The sequence below is a fragment of the Amphiura filiformis genome, chromosome 14 (assembly GCF_039555335.1).
Source record: "Amphiura filiformis chromosome 14, Afil_fr2py, whole genome shotgun sequence".
Taxonomy (NCBI): Eukaryota; Metazoa; Echinodermata; class Ophiuroidea; order Amphilepidida; family Amphiuridae; genus Amphiura; species Amphiura filiformis.
The window spans coordinates 37,260,834-37,287,807 of NC_092641.1; the positions used below are offsets into that span (position 1 = coordinate 37,260,834).

The 26,974-nt window shown below is 37.7% G+C and overlaps 1 protein-coding gene across 1 annotated transcript in view; it reads right to left on the reverse strand.

The window, feature by feature from the left end:
• LOC140169391 (uncharacterized) overlaps positions 1-26,974 on the reverse strand; it is a 319,476-nt gene that overhangs the window by 25,608 nt on the left and 266,894 nt on the right. The window contains 28 exon segments of the mRNA XM_072192648.1: positions 121-206; positions 874-961; positions 1,477-1,559; positions 2,121-2,303; positions 3,111-3,353; positions 3,996-4,115; positions 5,176-5,271; positions 6,528-6,632; positions 8,349-8,447; positions 9,028-9,165; positions 9,582-9,755; positions 10,285-10,383; positions 11,820-11,918; positions 13,371-13,469; positions 14,697-14,798; positions 16,343-16,480; positions 18,947-19,189; positions 19,738-19,836; positions 20,050-20,199; positions 20,890-21,048; positions 21,225-21,323; positions 21,804-21,944; positions 22,155-22,313; positions 23,389-23,487; positions 24,463-24,561; positions 25,169-25,309; positions 25,951-26,109; positions 26,779-26,886. Coding sequence (XP_072048749.1) covers positions 121-206; positions 874-961; positions 1,477-1,559; positions 2,121-2,303; positions 3,111-3,353; positions 3,996-4,115; positions 5,176-5,271; positions 6,528-6,632; positions 8,349-8,447; positions 9,028-9,165; positions 9,582-9,755; positions 10,285-10,383; positions 11,820-11,918; positions 13,371-13,469; positions 14,697-14,798; positions 16,343-16,480; positions 18,947-19,189; positions 19,738-19,836; positions 20,050-20,199; positions 20,890-21,048; positions 21,225-21,323; positions 21,804-21,944; positions 22,155-22,313; positions 23,389-23,487; positions 24,463-24,561; positions 25,169-25,309; positions 25,951-26,109; positions 26,779-26,886 — 3,608 coding nt within the window.

Genomic DNA, 26,974 nt, shown 5'->3' on the forward strand with positions numbered 1-26,974 from the left:
TCTTTTGACTAAAAGAAGTTTTATCTTAAAAATGTTGGTATTTGTTTTTAAACAAAAGTATTAAAGTCGAACTAAGTAACACAAAGTCATAAACACTATTTAAATGAATTGATTACTTACATTACATGTGCATATATTGCATTTGTAAGCCTCTGGTTCAAATGTTTCACCATTAGTATATTCCACACCTTCAAAGACACAGTTATCTACACAAAACAATTTTAAACAGTAAACAAAGGATTATTTTAAATCAAACATGTTGGTATATATTGAAAACATAATAGAACTATATTAAATAGACCATTCTTAGTCAGTAGTTGTGGCTTAGCTTGTTACAACTAAATTTCATTGGCTTTTGCATGCTGTCTATCACACGGTAGATGGCAGCAATCGCATCATTGTGCAAGACGCTGTCGAAGCATGAGTATGAAGTGTGTAGCACGTCCTATAATAATACGCGAACGAGATCGCAGTACACGCAACTAAAATGGTAAACAAATTTCGTTCCTTTCAGAAAAAAAGGGAGTTTTCATGAAGGCAACTTATTTTTTGCTAAATAAATTAGTGTTAAGTTGTTAAAATAATATTTAACTGATTAAGAATGAGAATAAACAATAGGAATTTTTGTTTTTACTATCCTTTACCATGTGATAGATGACAGGCAGGTCCAATATTATATACCGGCTGCACTGACATCTCAAAATATTGGACCTGCCTGTCATCTATCACACGGCAGAGGATAGTAAAAAAAAATCCTATTGTTTATTCTCAATAGTCAAGATTAGAATATGCCACACCTGAAGACCCCTCTCCTCCCCAATCATATCTTCCCTCCCATTCATTCCCCTGCCCTACTGTAAACATTTAACATACCATCACATGTAGGACAACAAGGTCCTTCAGTTGGCTTCTGGCAGGTGATCTCAGGACAGGTCTGATTGGAGCACTGCACATTGCCATCCTGAACAAAATAAGTAAGACAAACGATTAGTGACTTAAAAAACACAATGTCAGAATATCAAATAACACAAAATTGGGTTATTCAGGTTAAAATCCACACACTCCATGAAAGACATCATCTTAATCTCTCACACAGGGGGTGTGGCTTTCAAAAGGAGTCATCCATTCAGGTAACCCCGTTTGAAATTAACACTCCATGTGTGAAAGGTCATGTCTTCCATACGTGTATGAATTTCAACTAGAATAGTCCATTGAATCACCTTTGTGCAAAACTGTTCTGTTCCTCAAGTAAATAGGCACGGCAGAATGAGCAGATGCCAGACCCAAAGACCTCCCCCAGCTCAAAATAGGAGGATAACATTCTCTAAACATTTTAAAATTCACATTGTAAATTTTCAAGAGCTTCCTGTACACTTTTTCAAGTAAACTGATTCGGTAATGAATGGGGGATGATTATGAATGTTTACTTTAATAGATATAGACACAATGAAGACAATATATCTATAGTAAACTTACCTCACAAGAGCAGACAGTACAATTATTACTGACAGGAGTGAACAGTTGACGATTACGAATGATGGTCTCCTCATGTAAACAATCTAAAAACATAAACATAGCTAGTTTAGTACATGGTATAGCATACTAATAGCTATTAATTATATAGATTTTCATAGTTTTGGGGAGACCGTTTTCAAGTTTATATAATATCCAAAGAGTGTACATGTTAATTGCGTAAATGACATTAATTGAATAGCATAATGTAAATGATGCTACTTTGAAATGTATCTTATATTGCGGCAATATTGACTACTTCAACATGACTTTTCAAAGTCTCACAACAGCATCTGACCTATTCCACTAACCTCAAGCAAGAATACTGTTCCTCAAAAATCTCTTGATAAGCATTAACACTAGGCTCTTCCAGTTGAATTCCATTCATCCCTATGGAAGACACAACCTTAATCTTTGACACCGGGAGTGTGAATTTCAAATGGAGTTATCTGAATGAGAGACTCTATTTGAAATTTACACCCCCTGTGTGGGTGATTAAGGTCATGTCTTCCATAGCAGGTGTATGGATTTCAACTGGAATAGCCAATTGTTGTTATATCACAAGCAAGTTTGTTATCAAAGGTCAAAGGTGATAACCTGTTATTTACCTGTACATGCATGGCAGCATTCACCAGCTTTAGGTACAGCATTGTTGCATCGCTCATCACAGACCTCCTGGAAGCAGTTGACATGGCTGTTATCACAGGTGCAGTGTTTGCAAGGATCATACAATGATGTCCAGTTGCTACCATGCTCATACTCGATACCTCGGTGTACACAACTTGCTGTTTCTAAAACATTACAAATAACAAAAGGTGGTTAATATGTGCTTAGCTCATACTCTATACCACTACGGCGTATAAAGATTATTGTTCCTATGAAAAACCATACATGCAAATGAGAATGAGAGAGTTATGATGGCTTATAAAGTATGTCACATCAGTCTACTTATTTGTGACCATGCACAGATCTAGAAAACTGGAGGTCCTGGGATTAGATTTCAGGCTGAGATTCGATCACTTTAACTATGCCTATGTTGAAACCCCAACCACAATTCTAACCATAAGCCTAATCTCTTAATCCCAACACTATACTAATCCTACACCTAACCCAACCTGACTCTTACCTGTAATCCTAACACTAAAAACCCAATTCCTTCTTTAATCCCAACTCCCTCTCTGCTTTTAACCTAAGTGGAAGCCCGGGATTTGACCAACCGACCCTGTGGATGCCAACCAGCAGAACGGGTATAGGAAGCCTGGTCAACATTTTCGTGTGTATATGTAGTTTGGGAGGTTTGTGCAATCAGAACATGTGGAATGCATGGTCTTGCAGTCACTTCATGGTGTGTTGTGTTTTGTATGGTCTAGTAGAGTTAGGGTTAAGGGAATAGTACTCCCACATTCTACTTCACTTTATCTTACCTGTAGGTGGGCATTCTTCACACTTGGTCACACCCTTGTCACATCTGATTACTACCCCTGCATACTACAACACTTTGGGAGCCTTACCTGTAGGTGGGCATTCTTCACACTTGGTCACACCCTTGTCACATCTGATTACTACCCCTGCATACTACAACACTTTGGGAGCCTTACCTGTAGGTGGGCATTCTTCACACTTGGTCACACCCTTGTCACATCTGCATTCAGTGCAGCCATCAACAGTCCAAGCAGTACCAGTGGGGTATAAGACACTATTAAACAGGCATCCAGTAGGACCTATACATGTCTGCCCATCATTGTCTAGAAGGTAGCCTTCATGACACGCACACAGGTACGACCCAATAGAGTTAATACAGCGATGCTGACAGGAGTGCTCCAGTGCACACTCATTGATATCTAAGTAGAAAAACATAGCCATACATTTGTGTGTGAAATCATACAAGATCAACAAGCTTTAATGTAATTGTGATAACATAATACTTATTAGAAAACTACTTTATAAGAATACCTTCAGTTACAACTTATGAAAGGCCACAAGCAAAAAAGCCTAGTCTTACTATATCCAGAGGTGTAAGTGAGGTAACGATCCATTCCCTGAAAAACATGCGAGCCAAAGGCGAGCACCTCGCCAAATTTCCGGAAGTGCAAGGGGGCTTGTCTGGGGAATAGGCTGCATGGTATTACTTACACCTCTGTATATCATCCAGGAATATAGTGTTGGACATGTGACATGGGGTCAGAAGGGACCCGACTTTCAAGAAATATTGATGCTTTCCCACGACTGATTATAAACCAGCCTCAAAAAGACAACTGAGAAAGTAAATTGATGGATTACTAGCATGGAAATTCATCTATGCACTGGATGACAATTACATGTAAAAAAAGAGTGTAAGCTTTTTATCCAAATTGAGCGGGTGACAACAGAATTAATGTTTGTCACAGAATCAATATTTGTCACTCTTTTGTTACACACAAAATTATATTTTCTGTATGTACTTGTCTTAACCATAATCAAAATCCAAGGAATTGCTAACTTACCAATGCACACATCATCAGGTCCCATTTCATAGCCAGGTGGACATGCACATCTATAGCTGCCAACAGTGTTGATACAACCATAATTACAAATGGATGGGTTCACAGCACACTCATTGATATCTGGAATAAATGGTATTCACATCAATGTCATCTAACTAACTGTTGAAAATTCTTACAAACATTGGGCTATTCCAGCTGAAATCCATATACCCATATGGAAGACATGGCATTAATCACAGAGAGTGTAGATTTCAACCATACAAGTAAACCCAATTGAAATTCACACTCCCTGTGTGGGAGATTAAGGTCATGTCTTCCATAGAGGGTGTATGGATTTCAAGTGTAATAGCCCATTACAGCAAGTGACCCCATCAAGAGGGCACAGACACATTGGTCTTGTTTGAAAAACAAATATATAGTCTATATATCTACCTTGAGTCACCGACACTAGCTTTGAAGTTCAGCGTGTGCTGTGTTGGCTTAGCATGCTTTCTTGCATGTACATATGCGGCACATTGATTGCACGCGTAAAACTATATGTACAAGCACCAAGAAACGCTAAGCTAATGCAGAACACGGTGAACTTAAAAGCTTGTGCCGGTGACTCGAGGTAGATATATAGACTATAGTAATGTGATTCACTGAGAAAATATTGACAAAGAATTGCATTTGAAATTAAAGGCAGTCTGGGTATTTGAATTCAAAACCTACAACTTGATCTAGAGTCCAAAAAAGCCTTGCCTACTACACTTGTGACTTATTCTGTATCAATATTGGTACTCATTGAAGAAAACCCTTCCTGCAACTTCATCAAGCAAAAACACTTTTGTATGTATGCATACACCTCCTTGGAAATCAGTGCCCTAGCATTAAAGAAGCTAAAAGATTTAGAATTTAATATAGCTTTCAGAGTGGTGCCCTCTGGATTCTATACACAATGATAGAGTCTGTTTATTTTACCTTTATAGCAAGTCACACTTTTTAATAGTACACAATCATTTCTTAGTGACATTTGACAAAATCTACATGCAGATATCCCCTCCATCCGCACATATAATGCATCAAAAATAACACTGATCAACAGGAAATGATCACAGACACCGTAAAGGGTTTACGGTGATGTTCCATCACACCTCTCCCATTCAATACTGAGCCACTGATAATTTGATATGAAACTTACCTTCTGTACAGGAGGGTCCAGTAAATCCTACAGGACACATACAGATACCCTGTTGGCATATGGCATTGTTCTCACATGGTGGATTGCATCGGGTTTCTATGGAAACAAGGTCAAAGGTCAAATTTAAATAAGCAACTTTTATCGTTACGAAACAGAATTCAACATTTGAAATGAAAAGCGTCGAATTCAAATTAAAACCAATTTCAAGGGCATACAAGGCAACTATATAAAAGAGCCAAGGCTAAACATTTTTCTGACACCCAAGGCCACTAGCAGGGCTTGGTATAGGACCATTATGAACATGCTGATCACATTATTTAATCAAAAAAGCTACAGCAACAGCAAATTTGATGTCTGCAAAAACAGACACTGCTAACACATTCATTCTATACATGTAACGCCCTGTAAATAAGGTATTCTTTTTTCCCTGGGTTGACCCAAAGAGATCCACCTTGATGAACTATGATTTGAATATATTGTTCTTTTGCTTTATCTTTGCCCATGCTAGTTGGTGTACACAGTTGGAAAGTCCTGAGATCAATCTCTACATGCTTTGCCAACATTCTATTCTATCCTTACAAGATGGTCCAGTGAAACCACTTGCATAGATGACACAGGTTTAACATGGGGAAAAAGCTACCTACCAATAAGAAGGTCCTAAGATCAATTTCTATGTACAATTTGCCAGCACTTTTTTCACTCACCTTCACTACCAGTGAAACCAATAGGAAGAGCCACACACCAAGATAATACAAATTTCACATTGAAATAGAGCATCTGCCTAGCAATAAGGCCACAAAAAAAAATGTTTGTTTGTCCTCCACAGCTTTGAAAGAGGACGTGCGGGCGGGCGGATTTTTTTTTTTTTAAATTTTTTTTTTGGATTTGGCGTATTCCTGGACCTAGCTAGAGCTAAATGCTACAATCATTCATGGTGACTTAAAAAAACCCAACATTTTGTTTCTTTAATATGCAGTTAAAGTTATAATTTGTGTTCATGTCATAGTCTTTTAATGATTTCAAATGCAATGTATTTTGAAGTCACTAAAAATAATAGACTATGACATGAACACAAGTAATAACTTTGAAGACACAAAATTTTTTGGGGGGCTTTTTTTATTTTCAACCATGAAAGATCTTAGCATTTAGCTCTAGCTAGGTCCAGAGATACTCCAAATCTGAAAACAAATTGAATTTTATTTATTTTTATAAAAATTAAAAAAAAATTGAAAAAAAAAATATTGGTCAGGCCTTAATCTGAGGAGCGGGCGGTGGAGGACAAACAAACAACTTTTTTTTTTTGGCCTAAGGTCATGGGATCAATCTTTATGCATGTTTTTTTAATCACTTACCTTCATTGCAAGCTGGTCCAGTGAATCCAATGGGACAGAGGCACACACCAAGATGACATGTGGCTCCATTTGCACAAGATGGTAAACATCTACCAATGCTATCACCTGAAAACAAAGAGAATACTTCATGAATCAAAAACACCATCAACAAAGTTATTGTTGCTAAATTTAATTGTACTGAATGTCAGATTGTCACTCATGAGGGCCGATCGCAGATGACACTGTGCAGTCTTGTTCATGTTCACCGAACCAGAAATTACCCATCATACAACGCTATGTTGCCGAGTAGTCGCGTCCATTTTAGTTCCTCGTGGTGACGTCATCCCGCTTGGGATTGATACAAAATACAGGTTGTTCTGTCTAGGTATGAGACTACCAGGCCAGTTTGTGTTTCTAAATTTTATTTTACAGTCATATAAATTAATTGCAAAAAACCCGAGTTAAATCGACCTAAAAATAAGCGAGATACGATGTTTTATATATGGCATATTTTTTACACACAAAAATGGATATTTTGACTGTTTTCAAACAAGAAATTTAGATTTATACCAATAATAATCCAAACTTTTTATTTCAATACCATAAACATTGACTGTCGTGCTCATTAAAACTAGAAACACATTTGGTCGGAAATGAAATGAAAGTAGTGAATTTCAACGATATTTGTGGGCCGTATTATGCACTGAATTTTGACATTAAAACATTAAAAACATGTCTGCTTGTTCGTTGTTTGCGTGATTCTTAAGGAAGGAATGTGTATGTTTTATATAGTAAAAGAAGCAAAAATTATATTCCGTGATTTGATACTTTTTTAAGTGAAAAAAATTAATATAACATATAAATCATGCAAGAAATGATCACGCTAATGTCTTGATATTAAAATGCCACGATGCGTGTACGCCTATGCGCTATAGATATAGCGAGGAGATGCTGTATCGATTTTTAATCAAGTTCATTGTTAAACAAATAACGGATGGCCGGGTTAACAATAGATGGGCCAGAATTGGGGAATAATCAATAACTAACGGTACAGTTGTTGATGGTTCATAGTGAAAAATTATTCAATTACTTGTATAGAGGGCAGTGCGAACAAGATTCCCAGATCGGTCGTCGTGCACTGCACTCCAGTTGAGCTATTCCAGTTGAAATCCATACACCCCCTATGGAACACGTTGATCTCCCACACAAGGAGTGGGAATTTCAAATGGAATCACCCATTCAGGTAACCCTGCTTGAAATTCACTCATTGTATGGGAGATTAAGGTCATCCATAGGGGGTGGATGGATTTTAAATGGAATAACCCATTCAGGTAATCCTGCTTGAAATTCACTCATTGTGTGGGAGATTAAGTTCATCCATAGGGGGTGGATGGATTTGAAATGGAATAACCCATTCATAACTTTCTACTCAGCCTAGACCACCATCAAAACAACACTTTATAAAATGGTGTGACTTTTTTTAAACTAAGAGAAATTAAATCTTTGAATCGTTCACAATCTTCAATATGATGGCCCGTCTGTCAACCTTTATTTCACCAAGTCAAAAAGAGTTGCTTTTGTTTTAGTTAGCTGCCAATTAAAAGTAAGAGCCTACCCCAGTGTGGGGGTGACCCTACACTGCCGTATTCGGTCAATGGATATAATGTGTTCTTATGCCATTTTGGATCTAGAAACTTCATCTAGCAACTGCGGACATTTGAAGATCCTGAGCATCTGCAATCACACAGAGATTTCTCATTTGTGTGTCTTTATTAAAACACCCCAAAACACACCCTCCCTCCCTCCACACACCCAAGGCAAAGAGGTATTTTCTGTACATACTATCTATTTCACAGAATTCTCCTTGGTAGCCTTCAGGACACACACAGTCACCATGTTCACATACTCCTCCATTCAGGCATGGTTCTGCACAGGAAGAAGCTAAAACAAAACAAAAATAAAAAAACATGCATTATACTTAAAGTTAATGTAATAGCATAGTTTCTGGATTCAGTCAATTTGCTCAAATTTACTATTTTATATTGTTATTTTGTGGTTTGATACAATGTAAATTGCTAAGCAAGGCATGTGTGTGTCAGATCAATGACACAAGCTAGTGTGCTGGATAAGAGTACCACCTAGGTGTGTGAGGGACATCATTTAAAAATGCCCTATGAATGTTTGATCTATTCAGTACTGTACTTTTTAAGCCTGAATATCATTCTTGTATGCTTGCTAATCATTTGTATCTGCTTTGTATTTTTATAATGTAAAGCACTTTTGCCTTTGGACATCAAACCCAATGTTAAATGTTGCTTTATTATATAGATTATTATAATAAGGTCATTGATCTGAAACTTGCCCTAACATGTACTCCAAACCCTTAACCCTTACCCTTAACCTCGACCCTTTATACCTTGAACCACCCCATCAGGTACTCCCATTTGATATCCACACTCCCTGTGTGAAAGATTTAAGGTCATGTCCTCCATTGGGGGTGTATCATGAAAGCATTACTTACTTATTGATAGTAGTGTGACTGTCTTAGTCAATGGTCCTGCTTCACATGTATAGAGACCCTCATACTCAGGTTGGAAATCATTGATGTATAGCTTCACATAGAATGGTGTGATCTCTTCAGCATAAACATGGGAGAACCCTGCCAATGGAAGAAAACAAATATGACAAAATCAACTTTCTAGTGATGTACAAGATGACATTTGTTTTACTTCTTGATGACACAAATAACACATAAATTAGTTTTATGAGGAAGGAGACTTATGTCAGAAAGCACACTATGTAACATATATTCTCTCAGCTTTTGATAATTAGAAATGACACAAATTATCATTTATTTCCCATGTTTTGAAATATTCTCTACACCAAGACGTCAAAACACAAGAAATGCAAATCTCACGTTCTTTCATTGTAGCTATTGCTTTTGCTTCTGCATAATGCCCATTCCATTTCTAAATGACTAAATGCAACATCCACACACAGCCCGAAACAGGGCAAATTTAGTTTGGATAAGAAAACAGCAAATATGGCAATAAATGTGTATCCAGATGGACTCACCTCCTCTACTTTGTCCAATCTCAGTGCCATTAGGTCCAACCCAGTGTGGTCTAGTAGCCTCCAACTGACCACCTCCTGTGACCTGACATATAAAGTGTGCATCTTCACCAATGGACAAGATCTGCCCTGGACCAGGGCTGATAATGATCTGCTGATCAACAAATGCTTTACTAACTGTTGGCAAAAAAAGGATAGTGACATGTCAATCACCATTATCTTTGGAGTGCTTTCCACCTACGAGTAACTTTGGCCAGTTGAATTCAACACTTCTAGTCAGGGTTGCCAACAAATTTCAGCCCAAATCGCTGGTCAAATAATCAAAAAGTCACCCAATTTTTGTCTCTTAACCATTGGTTTCTATGGGACAGGAAACTACCAAAAGTTGCGGGAGCCAATGTTGAAAAGTCACCCAAATTTTTTCTTAACTGTTGGTTTCTATGGGACAGGATATTGTTGAAAGTTGTAGGGAAAATCTTCAAAAATCGCCCAATTGGGATACCAAATTGCGAGTTTTACAACCCTGATTGTAGTTTGCTTAGGCGACAAAAACCCTGTTTTTTTTTCCCGAAGTGTTTTGAGTTTGACGGTAATTGCTGTACGTATGTAAAATCAGCTATTTGGGGCAAAAAGTAGATTTATTTTGACTGAAAAATCTGGTAGCTTACACACCTCCCTCCCAATACAACGCTGTCCCAAACATTACCTGTTGTTCCACAGTCCTCTCCAGTGAAATCATCTGGACAAACACAAGTTCCGCCGATGCAGATTCCATTATTTAAGCATGGAGGCAAGCATTCCACAGCTGTGTATGAAGATATAGATGGGAGTAGATGTGCATAGATACAAATGGAATGGATTAGCAGCAGTGTATTCATAGCAAACTAACTAAAAGTGTCAATTAATGTGTAACACTACAGTTTGTAAAACTACCTGAATCTATTTATATATGTGACACGATCTGGTCCATGGGGGCCAAAGGAGGCACTTTTGAAAATTGAGTTACTATAATTATTGCATTACACATACTATAAGCTATCATTTACTGAAAACACCAAAGGTCTAGCATACTTGGTTTTGAAGTTATGAAATTTTTTGATGTCTATTTTCTTATGTATTTAATTGTTTTTTTACTCCATATTTTTGCCTTTATCTCAGTTTCAAATTTGCCGCCTTTGGCCCCCATGGACCAGATCGTGTCACATATTTGTGTAAAACTCGCATGAAAATCCAATGAACACACAAAAGCCGAATATATATCCACAGAACATCAATTATTCCCAGATAGAAATAAATTGTGTTGACAACAAATTGCCCCTCATGTCAGTATTTGGAAAGAATCAGTGCTTTATTTATTTCACTTTAATTGGTCTTTGACAACAATTTAATGGGTGTAGGGGATGGGTGAGAAATTTCACTACTCCTCACCAAAAGCTGTCATGACAGAGAATGATGCTCCCATACTAAACATGACACTGAACGAGCAATAACATTGAATGAGATTGAACCGTGCACTACCAATGAGTCGCACTATTGGTTCGCCCGTAACTATTGAAGACAGCTTGTGCAGCAATGACATGACAACTTTTTCCGCAAGGATAAATTGAGTGTCACCGTGTTAGATGGAGTGAAACTGCATTCAGCAAATTGGAGTTTCTTGAAGCTAAGATTTGAAATTCTATCACTACATTACACTGACATTTTTGAAGCAAAGTTTCTAAAATGATGATATAGTTATCAAATAAAACTACAGCTTAAAAATGAAATTATATTTGTGAGACATCTGGGAAGAAATCAAAACAGTGAGATGAATAAGTTTATTCATACAGAATTCACGGCCAACTATATCGCAGTAATCAATGGTATCCAATTACATGGATATTGACCTCTGATCAGGCTGAACTAACAAATGTCCCTCAATTGTAACATGATTGTCAATTGGTGGAAACTGATGACAAACTCTTTCCTTGCCAACCGAGTAGGAAACAACCCCAGATGAGGTTGCCAAGTTAAAAGCAAAGAATTGCTGTGATCCCAAATAGCAAAAATAGCCAACTGATTGTCTGTTTTTTGTTCTCAATGCCCATAATTTTCACTCTCCCTCTCCCTCCGCTCTCTCACATTCATGCTCACTCTCTTTATCTCTCTCTTTCTCACTCTCTCTTTCTCCCACTTCACCTGAATTCTGGCAAATACATTTATTCATCTCTACACTTCAAAGAAGATCGATTTTTTTCTTACGTCTGAGTTCACAGAAGCTGCCACCATATCCTGGAGGACAGACACAAAATCCATTCTCACAAACACCACCATTTTGACATTCCTCTGGGCATGAACGCACTGAAATCAAATACAAAATGGTAGATATTTAGAAATAAAATTAGAAAACATGATTTAAGTAACACCAAACCATAACTCTATGTGTGTGAGATGCATATGTGTTTATCGACAAACAAGGACACACACATGACATTTCACATTTAAACCGTGGACCACTCTGCAAAGGGGGACTGTCCTTAGTTTCGGAGGTCTGCAAGTGACCACAATTGCAGGTATAATGCATTTGCAAGATACACCCTCTATTGTATATATACTGCGCCAAATAAGTATCCTTACACTTGGAAATATAATCATAATTTGCAAACTGAACCATATTGGGGTAAATTTGTTTTTGTAATGGATGCACTATCTAATCCTGCACATTATGACACCACATTGAATCCAAAGTGACCTCAAGAAGTAAAGTTACAGGCAATTGAATAGACAAAGGTCCAGTTTCAAAAGTGACAAACTGGCCTATACAAGGCGCAAACAGATTCCAACAAGCGCAACAAAGAGACAACACAAAAGTTTTTGATTATGTAGTCAAATCCAATGAAATTCTACTCACTTAGACAGTTTCGTCTTCCTGGTCGGAAGACTTCTTCAGTAATGCGATGATCCACTGGTTTTCCCTTGAGACTTCTCATCCCTAGGGTGCACAGTTCTTAGTAGTGGATCATATATGTGATTTAGAGAATATACACCTTCATCGCGATTTAGCGTCTCCTGCCCCCTCTTTCTGATCCATAATGCCTCGCGTATCCATCTTGTGTGTTTATTTGAATAAACACACAAGATGGATACGCAATCCTGATGAATTTGTTTCAAGATGAAAGAGACAACACAGTTTCTTCAATGAAACTTTATTTAAAGCAGTTTTGATTTCAGTTCTTACTTCTCTGTACTTTTCATAACTTTCAGTTTATTTGTCAGCTCTTTTGTTTCAGTTTTCATTTGTTCCTTTTGTTTTAAATTAAAGGCATGCACAAATTAGCCATTCACCACTCTAAAACCAGATGTCTAGTCCGTGGAGTTTTGGATAGGCCAGCTTGTCACTTTTAAAACTGGACCTTCGTCTAATCAAATGCTTGTAACTTTGCTTCTTGAAGTCACATTGGATTCAATGGGGTGTCATAATGTACCGGATTAGAGAGTGCATCTATTAAGAAAACAAATTTACCCCAATATGGTTCAGTTTTAAAATTGTGATTATTTTTCGAACTGTAAGGATATTTTTTTGGCGCAGTATACATTAAATTATACCATCTGCAGTCGCTAGGTTAAATTGCATCTCATACACATACACACAAAAATGGTGAAAAACGTCCTTGGTTTGTCGATAGAATGCGGTTTCAGATGTCCGTGTTTGTATAGTCCTAAACTTTGTCCACGTTTGGACACCCGTATTGGTGTGTAAGGTGTGTATGGTGTGTGCACATATGTGTGTAGGGTGTGCATGTAGATACTTACTTCTTATCTGACATGTGACTCCTTCAAACCCATTTGGACATAGGCAGATACCACTGACACATGTGCCACCATTTTGACAAGGCAGACGGCAACTTTGTTCTGAAAAGCAATCATTTGAAACATTAAAAAGTGCCAACTTTAGCTGGGGCAGTGTTATAACCAATTCACCTGTCTCAAAAGGGAGCTATTCATGCAACTGACATGCCAGAAATTTTTTTTGCAATACTTTTATTATTATAGATATTATTCTTCAATGGATTCAGTCCTTTACAATTAAATGGATACCGCATATGAAATGAATAGTGCTGCTATTCTGTAGATATCATTTGGTAAGAAAACTAGTTGTGGCAATGTACTATAAGTTCCAGATGGAATCTACTATATGCAGTATATATTTTTCAAACCTTTTGCCTTCAATCAATACTCATACATACACATACATTTGTTACTCTTCAGACTACTTAATTTATCTACTAGTAATTTTTGCACACTGATCCTACTTACCAGGACTCACTATTCATAAGCTTCAATATTAATCATGCTAATAATAATAAGGTTTTCATTATGATGATGTATTATTCCATCAGATGAAAAAAACCAGTCAGTGAATCTATATAATGAAGTTTTAATGAAATATTTTATTACTGTATATAAATGATAAGAGGACAATAAGTGGCAATGTTTGTATGGAATGGATGTTATTAATGTATTCATTACCTCATGAATAAATGCGATGTGTGTGATCCAATCATATTTTATTATTTGTAAATGAGTGGATGCAAATGCAGGTAATTAATGTCTCACCATTTGCCACAAAGTGTGTAATTATTCCAATCTCGTATATAAATAACATGTGTTTGGGTATCATTTCTTAACATTCAAACAAGCGTGTGTATTCACCCCAAGTACGCATACTTGTACATTAAAACAGTTATTGAAAATATATTTTCAATAGTCTTTTATTACATAAAATTACATAAAAAACTTTTTATTTTCATAAAACAAATTTGTAAAATGGCAGTAATGAATAATAACTTTGCACCATCTGGTTTACAGTCATTGCCTGAAATCATCAAAAATTACCTCAGCCCAAAACAAACGATCTCAAAACAGATAGCGTGCTGTTATTAATGTCTAAATAAATGAAAACAATGCCACATTATCCTGTCCTTTAACCACTTCAACCCATAACAAATCTATTATTTATTAGACATGATTTTAATATCAAAGCCAAATTATACACTCCCAAATTGGCATTTTGTTAAGTTTTGGACTCTGGTGGTACATTTTCACCAAGTTTACATTTTGCATCTCGGCTAAGCCTACCTCTGATTTGACAGAATTGTCCTGTAAATGGTGGTTGGCATATACAGTTTTCTATGTCACACACACCACCATTCAGACATGGTCCACTGCATGGACTACCAGCTATACAGGATGGACAATTCAAGGAAATGAATGATATGGATTATAACAGTAAACACAATAGTGGAACAAATAATTATAATACAATATGGGTTAATAAGGAACTCGATAGTCATAATTACATCTCAAATGAAGGTTGTTTTTTGGACTTTGTGATAAAATCTACTTGACCATCTCTTGTGGACATGCACAACCCATGACAAGGCAATAAACAATGTGGGTTAATAGTGACAAGACATATAAAGTGAAAGGTCTATACAGCCATAATGACTGGTGGACTGCTAATATTGCACACATTTGGCTATTCCAGTTAAAGTCCATACACCCCTATGGAAGATATGATCTTAATTTTCCATACAGGGAGTGTAGATTTTAAATGGGGTTACCTGAATGGGTGGCTCCATTTGAAATCTACACCCCCATGTGTGGGCGATTAAGGCCATATCTTCCATAGGGGGTGTACAGAATAGTCCATTTGAGTATCCAGACCATATAGCACACAGGTAAACACAATCATGGTGATTCAGTGATTCATTCATATCAGGGGTCAGTTGTCAAAAGAACCATGGACAAACCAAAAATATCATTATTGCAATACACATGCATATTTTAATTTGGTTGAATTTCTGCCCCTATTTTCTAACTTGCCCCTCTGTACCTCCAGGCAGGAACAAAGAGTGGTTGTAATTCTCTTATTACATTGAGTGATGCATACATCATGATACAGACAATGATACTCATGTGAACTAAAATGATGGAGGGTTATCAAGACAAATATGATGACAAATGATTATTATACAAAATGTCTCAAAGCTGCCACGTGTTTGTTTTGTGGTGCGCATTTGTCTGGGAGAAATTGACAAATTTAATTTTTTTCCCTCCAATTTTTTATTTTTCTTACAAAAATATCCAAAATTGTCAGTAAAATTTGTTGGTTGAATTGTGTGATTAACACTTTAAATTAAAATGTTTTGAAGAAATCCTGTTACAAATTTTAAGCGTACTGCTAATCGTCCAGTGCGCAATATTTTGCATAAGGTCCTATGCACGCTTGACGTCGCGTGCGATACGCGAGGGTTAACATTTAAAAAGGACCTTGAAAGAAAAAGATTACAGTGGAAATATTTCATTAGTTGTCAAAAAATGTAAGTTTTGAAAATTCTGAACATACCAAGCTTATTTTGACTGAGTTTGATTCAAGTGAAACAAAGGGGGGAAAAGAATTCCGCATTGGATTTAAAATCTTCACAAACTTTGAGACATACTATTTTTTTGGGCTTTTCATCCAAGGAACTACTATATATTCTAACTAGTGTCCATCCAGGTATAACTTCTAGTATCATCAAGAAATGGCAATATATGGAGGACCAGAGTTACACACAGCAAAAACATTCCAATTTTAAAGACATCTAACATAAAAAGGTAAATATAGAATGAATTAACATGATGAATGCTGAAATATGACACAACTTAGCTTATTTAATGAATCAAACTTTTGTGAACCTGTAAGTAGTGTTGGTTTTAAGACATTACAGGATGTGACTTACGATTTGTTGTGATAACGATAGCTGCTGTCTGGGGTCCTGATGTGCAATTGTAGGTGCCAAGATACTCATCTCTGAGTGATGATATCACCAACTGACTTGCCGTAGGTGAGATGATTTCTACAAATACGTCACTTATAACTGAAAAAATAACAACCAAGAAACACAAACATTATTAGGCTTACTTGTTTTTGCTCTAGTTGCCTGGGGACAGAATATGTGGCATCCACACAAACTTCTTCTGTACCTTCTGACATATGATTGGGGGACTCTGTTTTCGAATGGATCATTGCTTGCAGAAAGAAGTGCCCATATTTTTCCCTTGGCATTTGGGCAGACAGATTCACCTACTTGTTGGGGGGGGTTGCCGCACAATGCGTCTGTGTAACCAGCACAATATATGCTGGTACCCATTTGTTACTGGGTGGCGAGAGATGATGGAGATTGAGGGACTTGTCTACGATTTCCCAAGTGCATAACACGATAGCACTGCTGGGGTACAAACCATAACCTTCCAATCAGGAGTCAGAGCCTAAACCATTGCACCTAGTTGTCCACGTCCAACTTAGTTTCGTAAGCATACAGGGTGTATCAAAATGATTGGTACCGACGACTTTTCATTTTTGCAGATTTATTTTTACTATGTTTTGTACCAGTTTGGGGTTAATTGTTTACATATTTGAAATGATAGTACTTTTATCTTCTCTACGAATTTTAGATCTTAAAGATAGCACATTCGGTTCTGAAGTTACATGATTCTAAAGGAAAGTAGGTGTTTTACACTTTTCATCGTAACGCTGGATCCGTAGCGCACCATTTTCAAGCTGTTGCGCTCTATTTTATTACAAATACCTGTCGAGAATGATATTTATGTTGAAGATCTTGGAAATGTTTTATTTTTTCCTTGCATATTTCTTCATTCACAATGTGTTCTAATCAATATTTATTGGTTGATAGTAATGTCAAAGCCGTAATACCTTATTAACTTGAATTAAGAGCATGTATGCAATAAACATTTCAAGCAGTGAACATATTCATCTTGTTGTGTATAAGTAAAATCATGATTACGCTCGATCTTCATTTAATTGACAATAGCTCCCAGATGCATCAACCTTTCATCGTCAGATTATTAGATCAATAAGTTAACATATGCCCCTTTCTATTTATAGTACAAAAACAATATTAATTAGCAATCTTATATTTTTGATATATTTTTGAAAATGTCACATGTCCCGGTACCAATCATTTTGATACACCCTGTAGACATGGACTGTTATCATACTGACATTTTTTTAAAACAGAACACGACTCTCCACTAAGTTGGACAATAAATAGCCCTGACACACATAGCAGAAGATCGTGATGGGCCCCAGTAAGTTTATCCACACAGCATGCTAGGAAATCGGGACACAACATGACACGGTGCACTGCACACAGTTTTTTTACCTCGCAGTCCATTGAATTTGTGTGGCCGGTACTTGCTATCGGGAATTGTACACAATATAAAGTCCCCACCGTAGGGAGTCAGAGCCTGTACCATTGCACCACTGTGCCCTCACAAGGTTGTCCAATACTACTTACCATCACCTTCCAGTGGAATCAGTCGTCCCCTTGAGTCATACCATCTTGGTGCATGAGTCAGAGCCTGTACCATTGCACCACCGTGCCCTCACAAGGTTGTCCAATACTACTTACCATCTCCTTCCAGTGGAATCAGTCGTCCCCTTGAGTCATACCATCTTGGTGCATGAGTCAGAGCCTGTACCATTGCACCACCGTGCCCTCACAAGGTTGTCCAATACTACTTACCATCTCCTTCCAGTGGAATCAGTCGTCCCCTTGAGTCATACCATCTTGGTGCATGAGTCAGAGCCTGTACCATTGCACCACCGTGCCCTCACAAGGTTGTCCAATACTACTTACCATCACCTTCCAGTGGAATCAGTCGTCCCCTTGAGTCATACCATCTTGGTGCATGAGTCAGAGCCTGTACCATTGCACCACCGTGCCCTCACAAGGTTGTCCAATACTACTTACCATCTCCTTCCAGTGGAATCAGTCGTCCCCTTGAGTCATACCATCTTGGTGCATGAGTCAGAGCCTGTACCATTGCACCACCGTGCCCTCACAAGGTTGTCCAATACTACTTACCATCTCCTTCCAGTGGAATCAGTCGTCCCCTTGAGTCATACCATCTTGGTGCATGAGTCAGAGCCTGTACCATTGCACCACCGTGCCCTCACAAGGTTGTCCAATACTACTTACCATCTCCTTCCAGTGGAATCAGTCGTCCCCTTGAGTCATACCATCTTGGTGCATGAGTCAGAGCCTGTACCGTTGCACCACCGTGCCCTCACAAGGTTGTCCAATACTACTTACCATCTCCTTCCAGTGGAATCAGTCGTCCCCTTGAGTCATACCATCTTGGTGCATGAGTCAGAGCCTGTACCGTTGCACCACCGTACCCTCACAAGGTTGTCTAATACTACTTACCATCTCCTTCCAGTGGAATCAGTCGTCCCCTTGAGTCATACCATCTTGGTGCATGAGTCAGAGCCTGTACCGTTGCACCACCGTGCCCTCACAAGGTTGTCCAATACTACTTACCATCTCCTTCCAGTGGAATCAGTCGTCCCCTTGAGTCATACCATCTTGGTGACTCTTGTACATTGGTATTATTAGTGGTGCACAGATACAGCACAGGTCCTCCGATAGTAGGTGGTATATCACTGGTCAAAATGCGCAGCTCGTAATTATTGGGTGTCTCACATACAAGGCCTGTGAACTCTTCTGGGCATGAGCAGACATCATCCACACAGACTCCACCATTCTGACAACGTGGGTTGCAATCTGTAAGGTAACATTTTACAGTTGATAAGGCGTCGTTTGCTAAATCAGTTTTGACTTTCAAAATATGGTAATTATCAAGTACTACCTTCTAATGACTTACTCAAGTGCACAAGATAGTCAAATAAGTAGAATTCTAAATTTGCAGCTGGTAATAATTATATCTGGTAGGTGTCTTGAGAGAAGGCTATAATTGTTATTTTCACTCCTTCTTAATGGAGAAAATTAAATAACACCCCTATACAAGACAATAACATTATGTTTTGGCTCAGTTAGGGGTCATAAATGCTTTGACAAATGTATAAATATAACACTATTGGCTGCCTATACCTGTGAATACAATTTACATTACATGATTTTTACCACATATGATCACTGGAAAATACACCTGAGTTCCTACAAAGGGAAGGTGGACGCACTTACAAGATTGGGACAGAAAAGTACACTTAAGTTTTCCATTGTACGGTGCATTGAATTGTTCAGGGCCATGCCCATAAATCTTGAACCGGCACAAATTAGGTTGAATTGGTAGAATTCCTACTATATATTACCTGTATTCTGACAGTAGTCTCCTATATATCCATCAGGACATGCACACACACCTGCTATACATGTCCCACCTTGAGCACATTCAGGAGTGCAAAGGTTTTCTGCAAATAAATAACACAATTGAATAGGATTCTAATATTCAATCATTGCATAGTAATGGCTAATTTGTTAAAATCCCAACACACTGTACTTTGAAATAAGTGCCTCATTGCCAGATCACAACGCTGATGTCAGATATTATAGATTAATTAGATTCTTAGATGCTAATAATTTAGCCTATAGTGCCCACAAGGATTGATATACTTGTCACTTACCAGCAACTACGATGGTAAAAGAAGTGGTTAGAGGTCCGGCACTACAACGATACCGACCCACATCATCCAGACCAAAATTATTGATCACCAGCAGGGTTTCTGTGTTGGATATGCGCTTGGAACACAGGTGTTGTTTGCTGCCAAGACGACCTGCAAAGGACACAATTTTAGCCATCTCTTTATTGAAGGAATATCTTGTGTTGCCATGGTTACATGCACCAACTGCCTCATCCATAATTAAGTAGTCTTTATTTTATTTTTCTATTTGCACTATGTGTTGTTGCCATCTACAGCATGAAACGATTCTAGCTGGTTTCATCTACATGCCATGCCTACAATCGGAAACCTCAGAAAGGCCTTTGACCTCAATGGTTTCAATGGAAAAACTCTGACCAAATCTTTTAAGAAAAAGATTGTACAAAATTTAGTCTTGGCTCCAAACAAAATTTATGTATATGGTGAGCGACTGTTTTAATGCCTCTATATTTGCAAAAATCTCTGGGGCCATGATTAATTTCTCTCAGAACCTGTTCATTTTTGCATGATTTTTTTATGCTAGTTGGATTTCTTGCGTCATTTCCTTTCTGAGCATATACAATTTTGTATACTTTATTAAGTTTAGAGATACAATACAACACAATATCCAAATTACTGCCTCGCCAAAGGCACACAGACTATAGCTATTTGTGCTCATATCAATTTCTAGGAATCATTTTGGAATCAATCTGGTGTGGTTTCTGTTGATCAACTTTCCTTAAATTACACTCCATATCAAAACTTTTACCTAATTTTATTATTTTTTCCTGAAATGACATGTTTTGTTCTGCTCTGCGTACTTACATTTATTTTGTGAACTGACGACACCACCACTCAGAGTTCTCCATAACGGATAGCGCAATGCGTTGCGACCGTATGTGCGACATCGCAACTCAAAACTGTCACCCACTCTGGGACTTTCTAGTAGTCCTGGCACAATGGTGATGGTAGTTGTTGTACTCACTTAAAAAGAAATAATATAGAAAATGGAGTCATGATAACAACAAATATTTGCAAGAAAAATGTACATGCATTATCACAAATAACAGTACACACTCAACATCTGTCTCAAGTCACTTGGTTCTTGGAACAACGAGTTGGAACACCATATGATAAATGTGACAGTATTACAGTCTTACCTAGTGTTTCACAGTACTCTCCAGTGAAGTCCTCTTTACATTTACAGATGCCACTCTTACATTGGCCTTCATTAGCACAAGGCAAGGGACATGGACGCTCTGAAAAACACAAAACAGACAAATGTGTAATGGCAAATTTGCAACAATTTGAAAGTAATGATGATGGGCCTTTATTTCAAAATTGCAGATACATTTCAAGTGAAATCAAAAAGTAATGCAGGGAAGAACCAATCATTTTCCCACTGGAACAGTTTTAACTCCATAATAGGTTATTATGTGGTTGTATTTTCAAACATCTAAAAATCATTATTCAGTAACTCTCTCCACGCGGATGTCGACTGCAGATGACATGTTTCAAATTTTGTTCAAATTTTTCAAAAATTTCAGAGTTGTAAATTTTCATTACTATATTTAGAATCAGCATATAAAATGCATTAAAATGAGTACAAACAAGCCTAGCATTGGTTCAGTGGTGCTCTTGATATTTTGAGAAAATATCTCAAAACTTTTTTATGTCGAAGCCTATGGCTAGCACGCAGAGCATTAAGATGATAAAGAGGAGGTATTTGTGAGACTTACCACTTAGCTGTACATCCACAGTGCCAGTCAATGGTCCTGCATTGCATGTATAGGTTCCTCTGTAATCACTTGACAGTAAAGTAAGTACCAGTCTGCTGTATGTATCATTTACTTGCTCTACATAGACGTTATCAGTGGTGGCTGAAATGAAAAGGGGAACAGCCAATCTGTAATATCTCAGTAAACTGCTTCAGTGAGAGCATTTAACTTTAATCATCATCACCATCACCATCACCATCATCATCATCAACACTATCGTCATTATTATCATCATCATCATCTTCACCCTTGTCATCCTCATTATCACTGTCATCTCTATTGATATTTTCACTCCAATCTCATCATATTTACCAAGTGTTAATGACTGCAAGACTTCCCCATCAGGAGTCACCCACTGGGGTGGAGATGATAGTGTGATTCCCTCTGCTATGCATTGATACACTATTGTCTCTCCTAGGTATGGTATGCCATTGTTCTCTGGACCAATCACAAGTCTTACTGGGGAGTTTTCTGAAAGAATTCAATACACACTTGTATCATCAATGCTGGAATTCATGGGTGTTGTAGCCGTTGTGGTTGCCTCACATGTCTAAAATCACAATGATTGGATAAAGACGTTACATAGTTCTCTGGGTGAATAGGACGCACAACTTTTTATCTCCCTCCCTTAGTGGCCGGCACACATGCAACTGAGCACATGCAGCTGAGCGGTTTGATTTCAGCTGAGTGATAAAACTTCTACAATCACTTGTGTTTAATTTACATGTTGTATCAAACTGAACTAACATCTTAAAATTACATCCATAAACAGTCATCACATCAAATTGTTGTACCTAGTCCAAAAATCACATTTTCTGGCTTTCATTTAAATAAGAGTAGAACACTGATCACATCTGCTTCAAGCTGGTTTTCAACAGCTGAACCATGGTTCCACACATCACTTGAATGTGCCAACATTCAATATTTAAGCTCACACTGCATGTGCAGCACATTTCGACTAATCTTGCCTACAAGTCCTTCACTTCTCAAATACTTTTATACTTATAGACCAATTAACATTTTCTTTTTCATGTAGTGGAATTTCTTGTTATGTTACTGCACACGAAGTTCACCATGATGAGACCATCCAATATAAAGTAGATTGTTAACAACAAATTACACAATGCCAAATTTAAATTAATTTTATGGGATAAAAGTAAAACACAAGCAATTTTGGCCTTGGTGTTACATTAATTGCAACATATCATGGTTTGCACAACCAGAGAAGGACATGAAATCCTGGTTAGCTTTGCTTACTTTTGACTTTGACAACAATGCTGACATGTTATTAACAAATGAAAGCAGAGCTAAGTTTTCCCCTTGCTATTACAGCAAGGTTCCCAGCATCCTTTTGGGATGTGATCCCACAGTCTGACCACTCGCAACCCCATATCTGTATTATCGTGTCACATTACACCCAAGTGGTCTTCCAAACCCACATTTTAATCTCCATTTTGGGGTCACAACACACTGATTGGGAATCCTATATTACAGGATATTTAGGGTTTTGAGACATGCTACAATTAGATCTGGTTACAATGATTACCTAAGAATTCACACTGTTGTCCACGGTAGCCATAATCACACAAACACTCGCTGTTAACACACAGACCGTTGTTAAGACATGGAGGCTCACAGGTGGATGCTAAAAACAAAATGGTGGCACAACACAGGCATAGGAATAAGCTTTCTACAAGTTTGCAGGTATATATTTAAGTTAACAATTAATTCATTGTTACAAGTCTGATAATAATTATGCAGGAATTTTCACAACTATTAGCAGCCTGGCAGAGAATTGATGAATACATAACTAGACTACAGAGCAAGAAATGGGATATTGCTGTTTTTCTTTAAAATACACAATATAGCAATAAAGTGGTATTGCAGGTTTTTCTTCAATTAAAGCAATATTCATACTTCTGATAAATTTCAGATTTTTCCACAAAATTATAAAATGAGATATCAGGTTTTCCTGTTGAATTTTGACACCCACTAATAAGTAATCAGGTAAAATGAAAGATTATCAACTATTTCTCTCTCTGCTTAGATCATGGATCTTAGGGCATTTAAGTTCATTGAAGTACATTACAATCATGTAAAAATTTCAATATTGCTTTAAGTTGAACACATTCAACTTTGACAGAGTTATAGAAAGCTACATTGGATTTAAGGGGTTGATTCTTGACTTACTCTGTATCTCACAGAATTGGCCTGTGTAGCCTGGGAAACAGCGACATTTATTATTGACTTACTCTGTATCACACATAATTGGCCTGGAGGCTGGGAAACAGCAACATTTTTTATTGACTTACTCTGTATCTCACAGAATTGGCCTGTGTAGCCTGGGAAACAGCAACATTTATTATTGACTTACTCTGTATCTCACAGAATTGGCCTGTGTAGCCTGGGAAACAGCAACATTTATTATTGACTTACTCTGTATCTCACAGTATTGGCCTGTGTAGCCTGGGAAACAGCGACATTTATTATTGACTTACTCTGTATCACACATAATTGGCCTGTAGGCTGGGAAACAGCAACATTTTTTATTGACTTACTCTGTATCTCACAGAATTGGCCTGTGTAGCCTGGGAAACAGCGACATTTATTATTGACTTACTCTGTATCTCACAGTATTGGCCTGTGTAGCCTGGGAAACAGCGACATTTATTATTGACACAGGTGCCTCCATGTTCGCATGGCGGTTCACATTCCTCAACTGTAATGAGAAATGAATTATTCATCTTGGTTATCATTGTCTTACCATACAAGAGTTTGTACAAACATATGCACAGACCACACGGACACAAGCACACTCACACAGATGAATTCACATAGAGTAGTTTCAGGTTGTAGCTCAGCAATATAAGTGTCTATATGTCCCTACCACATAGCTCCAAGTTAACTGCATGCAAGTAAAGACCAGTAAATGAGGATGTAGGACTTTCAAACCAATGACTTTTGAACAAGGACTTATCTATCTTCCTCTAACATTTACACCTGAAGCCCTGTGCCAAACCATGTACACACAGTTTTACAAGACAACTGCAACCTGACCCTATACCGGCAAACAATACATGCTCATGCATTTTACACTGGTGGAATGGAGGATGTCCACAATTGGTGTGCATTCATGGTTATCAGAGTTTATCCAGGTGCATGGTCTTCATTGTTTGACTATGTTTACATACGCAAATGCACCCCAACACACACACCTCACATGGTCAACCATGTTGGACATGTTCCTCAGAAAAATAGAACAGGAAAGCATGTGTAAAATACACAGTCAACAAAAATAGCTTCCTTAAAAAAACATATATACTTACTGTAGACTATTAGAGTGACAGATCTCCTGAGAGGCCCAGCGACACACACATATGTACCACTATCAAATAACACCAAGTCTGTGATCACAAGTAGTGTATCCATGGGAGATTGGATCACAGAGTAGATGTGAGAATTACCAGCTGCAGTGAAAAGATTTTTTAAAAAAGTTTTTATTTTTTTATGAACTATACACTTCCATAAAAAGACAGATTTTAGGTTTTTGAAGTTGGTACTGAACAAATCCCTTCTGATTTCAATTCGCCACTTGCACGGTTCCGCCATTATGCACTATATGCGGGGAGAGCCTCGAACTGGCAGCATACATGAAAGGAAGAATTACGTAACCTTACACAGAATGTTATATGACTGGTTCGATTCCCATTCATGTATGCTGTCAGTTCGAGGCTCTCCCCGCACATAGTGCATAATGGCGGAACCGTGCAAGTGGCGAATGGGCTCTTAACCCAATAGGTTGAGATGAGTCAAAATTTCAGTGTTCTAAAGTAGCAACAACAAAAATTGCAAGATTTTTTCTTGTGTTTGAAACAGTTTAAAACTGTGTTTTACTTGTTGCTCACAAAATCTTACAAAATAATGCACCTGCACTGTTATCTTAATGTAATGCACTCCCCCTACTACCCATCAACATCTCAGTATGTGTGTATTATTTTGTCCAATTTCACTCTCACAACAAGTAATAGGTAGTTTTTAACTTATAAGTGATACATACTTGTTGAATGCGAAAATATTATTTGCCTTAAGCTAATTATATATAACTTACTTTCTTCAAGAGATCCGACAGGTTGGCGATCTAGGTTAATCCAGTATGGATTGGCTGGTGCTTTTGATCCTCTGGTAGTACACAAGAAGGTTACATTCTCACCAATGGTGGGATTATCACCACGGCCAAGCTCAATATGGATGGACGATTCTTGATCAGCTACAATTACATAAAAAAATCTTTAGTTAGAAGCTAATAAGAAAGAATCCATGATTATAATTCTTCAAAGCCTTTCCTGTATCAAGCCCAAGATGGGCTCCAGATTTTTTGCATACATTTTATCATAACATTTTACCATCATGTTCTTGATGTAATGCATATGTTGAGCACATACATGTATTATACATTGTATAAATAGATTGACCAATGGGCACTACAGGGAATATCCTAGGGATGCAGAGGGTATGTGTGCACCCCAGGGGCCTATTCACCGAAGGCACTGTCATCTCAAAACAAGGTTCTACCCGCAAAGTGCATGCTGTGTGTACACCTGTCAAACGCATGCTTAATAACCTTGTATATGTTGCAAAAGCTTTCTGGCGTGGTGTAAGAAAAGTACGAGAAACAAAAATGAACATTTTGCAGGAAGAACCTCGTTTTGATAGCAAGCTGGCAGATCAGTGCAAAGAGCGAATATAGAGGCCTATATCAATTATAGTACATTTAGCCTATCAGAGATATGGTATGAATAGTTAATAGGGCTGAAGAGCCTTCAGCTTAAAATTGCTAAGAACTAAAAGCTCTTTTCTAATTGGTTACTTATAATAATATGATCATGTACTTAATCAATAAGGGGTTCTGTAAGTATTGCCCATGGGGTTAACTCACCAACATTGAATTCACATAAGTCACCATCAAACTCAGGTAAGCATACACAGTTGCCAGCCTCACATGAACCGCCATTGAAACATGGGCGCATCTTGTTACATCCGGGAACTAGAGGGATGCAAAATAATTACCAAAACATTACCAAAAACTCTTGCAAAATCATTTGATGTTTTGTTATTCCCTGAGTTCACACAAA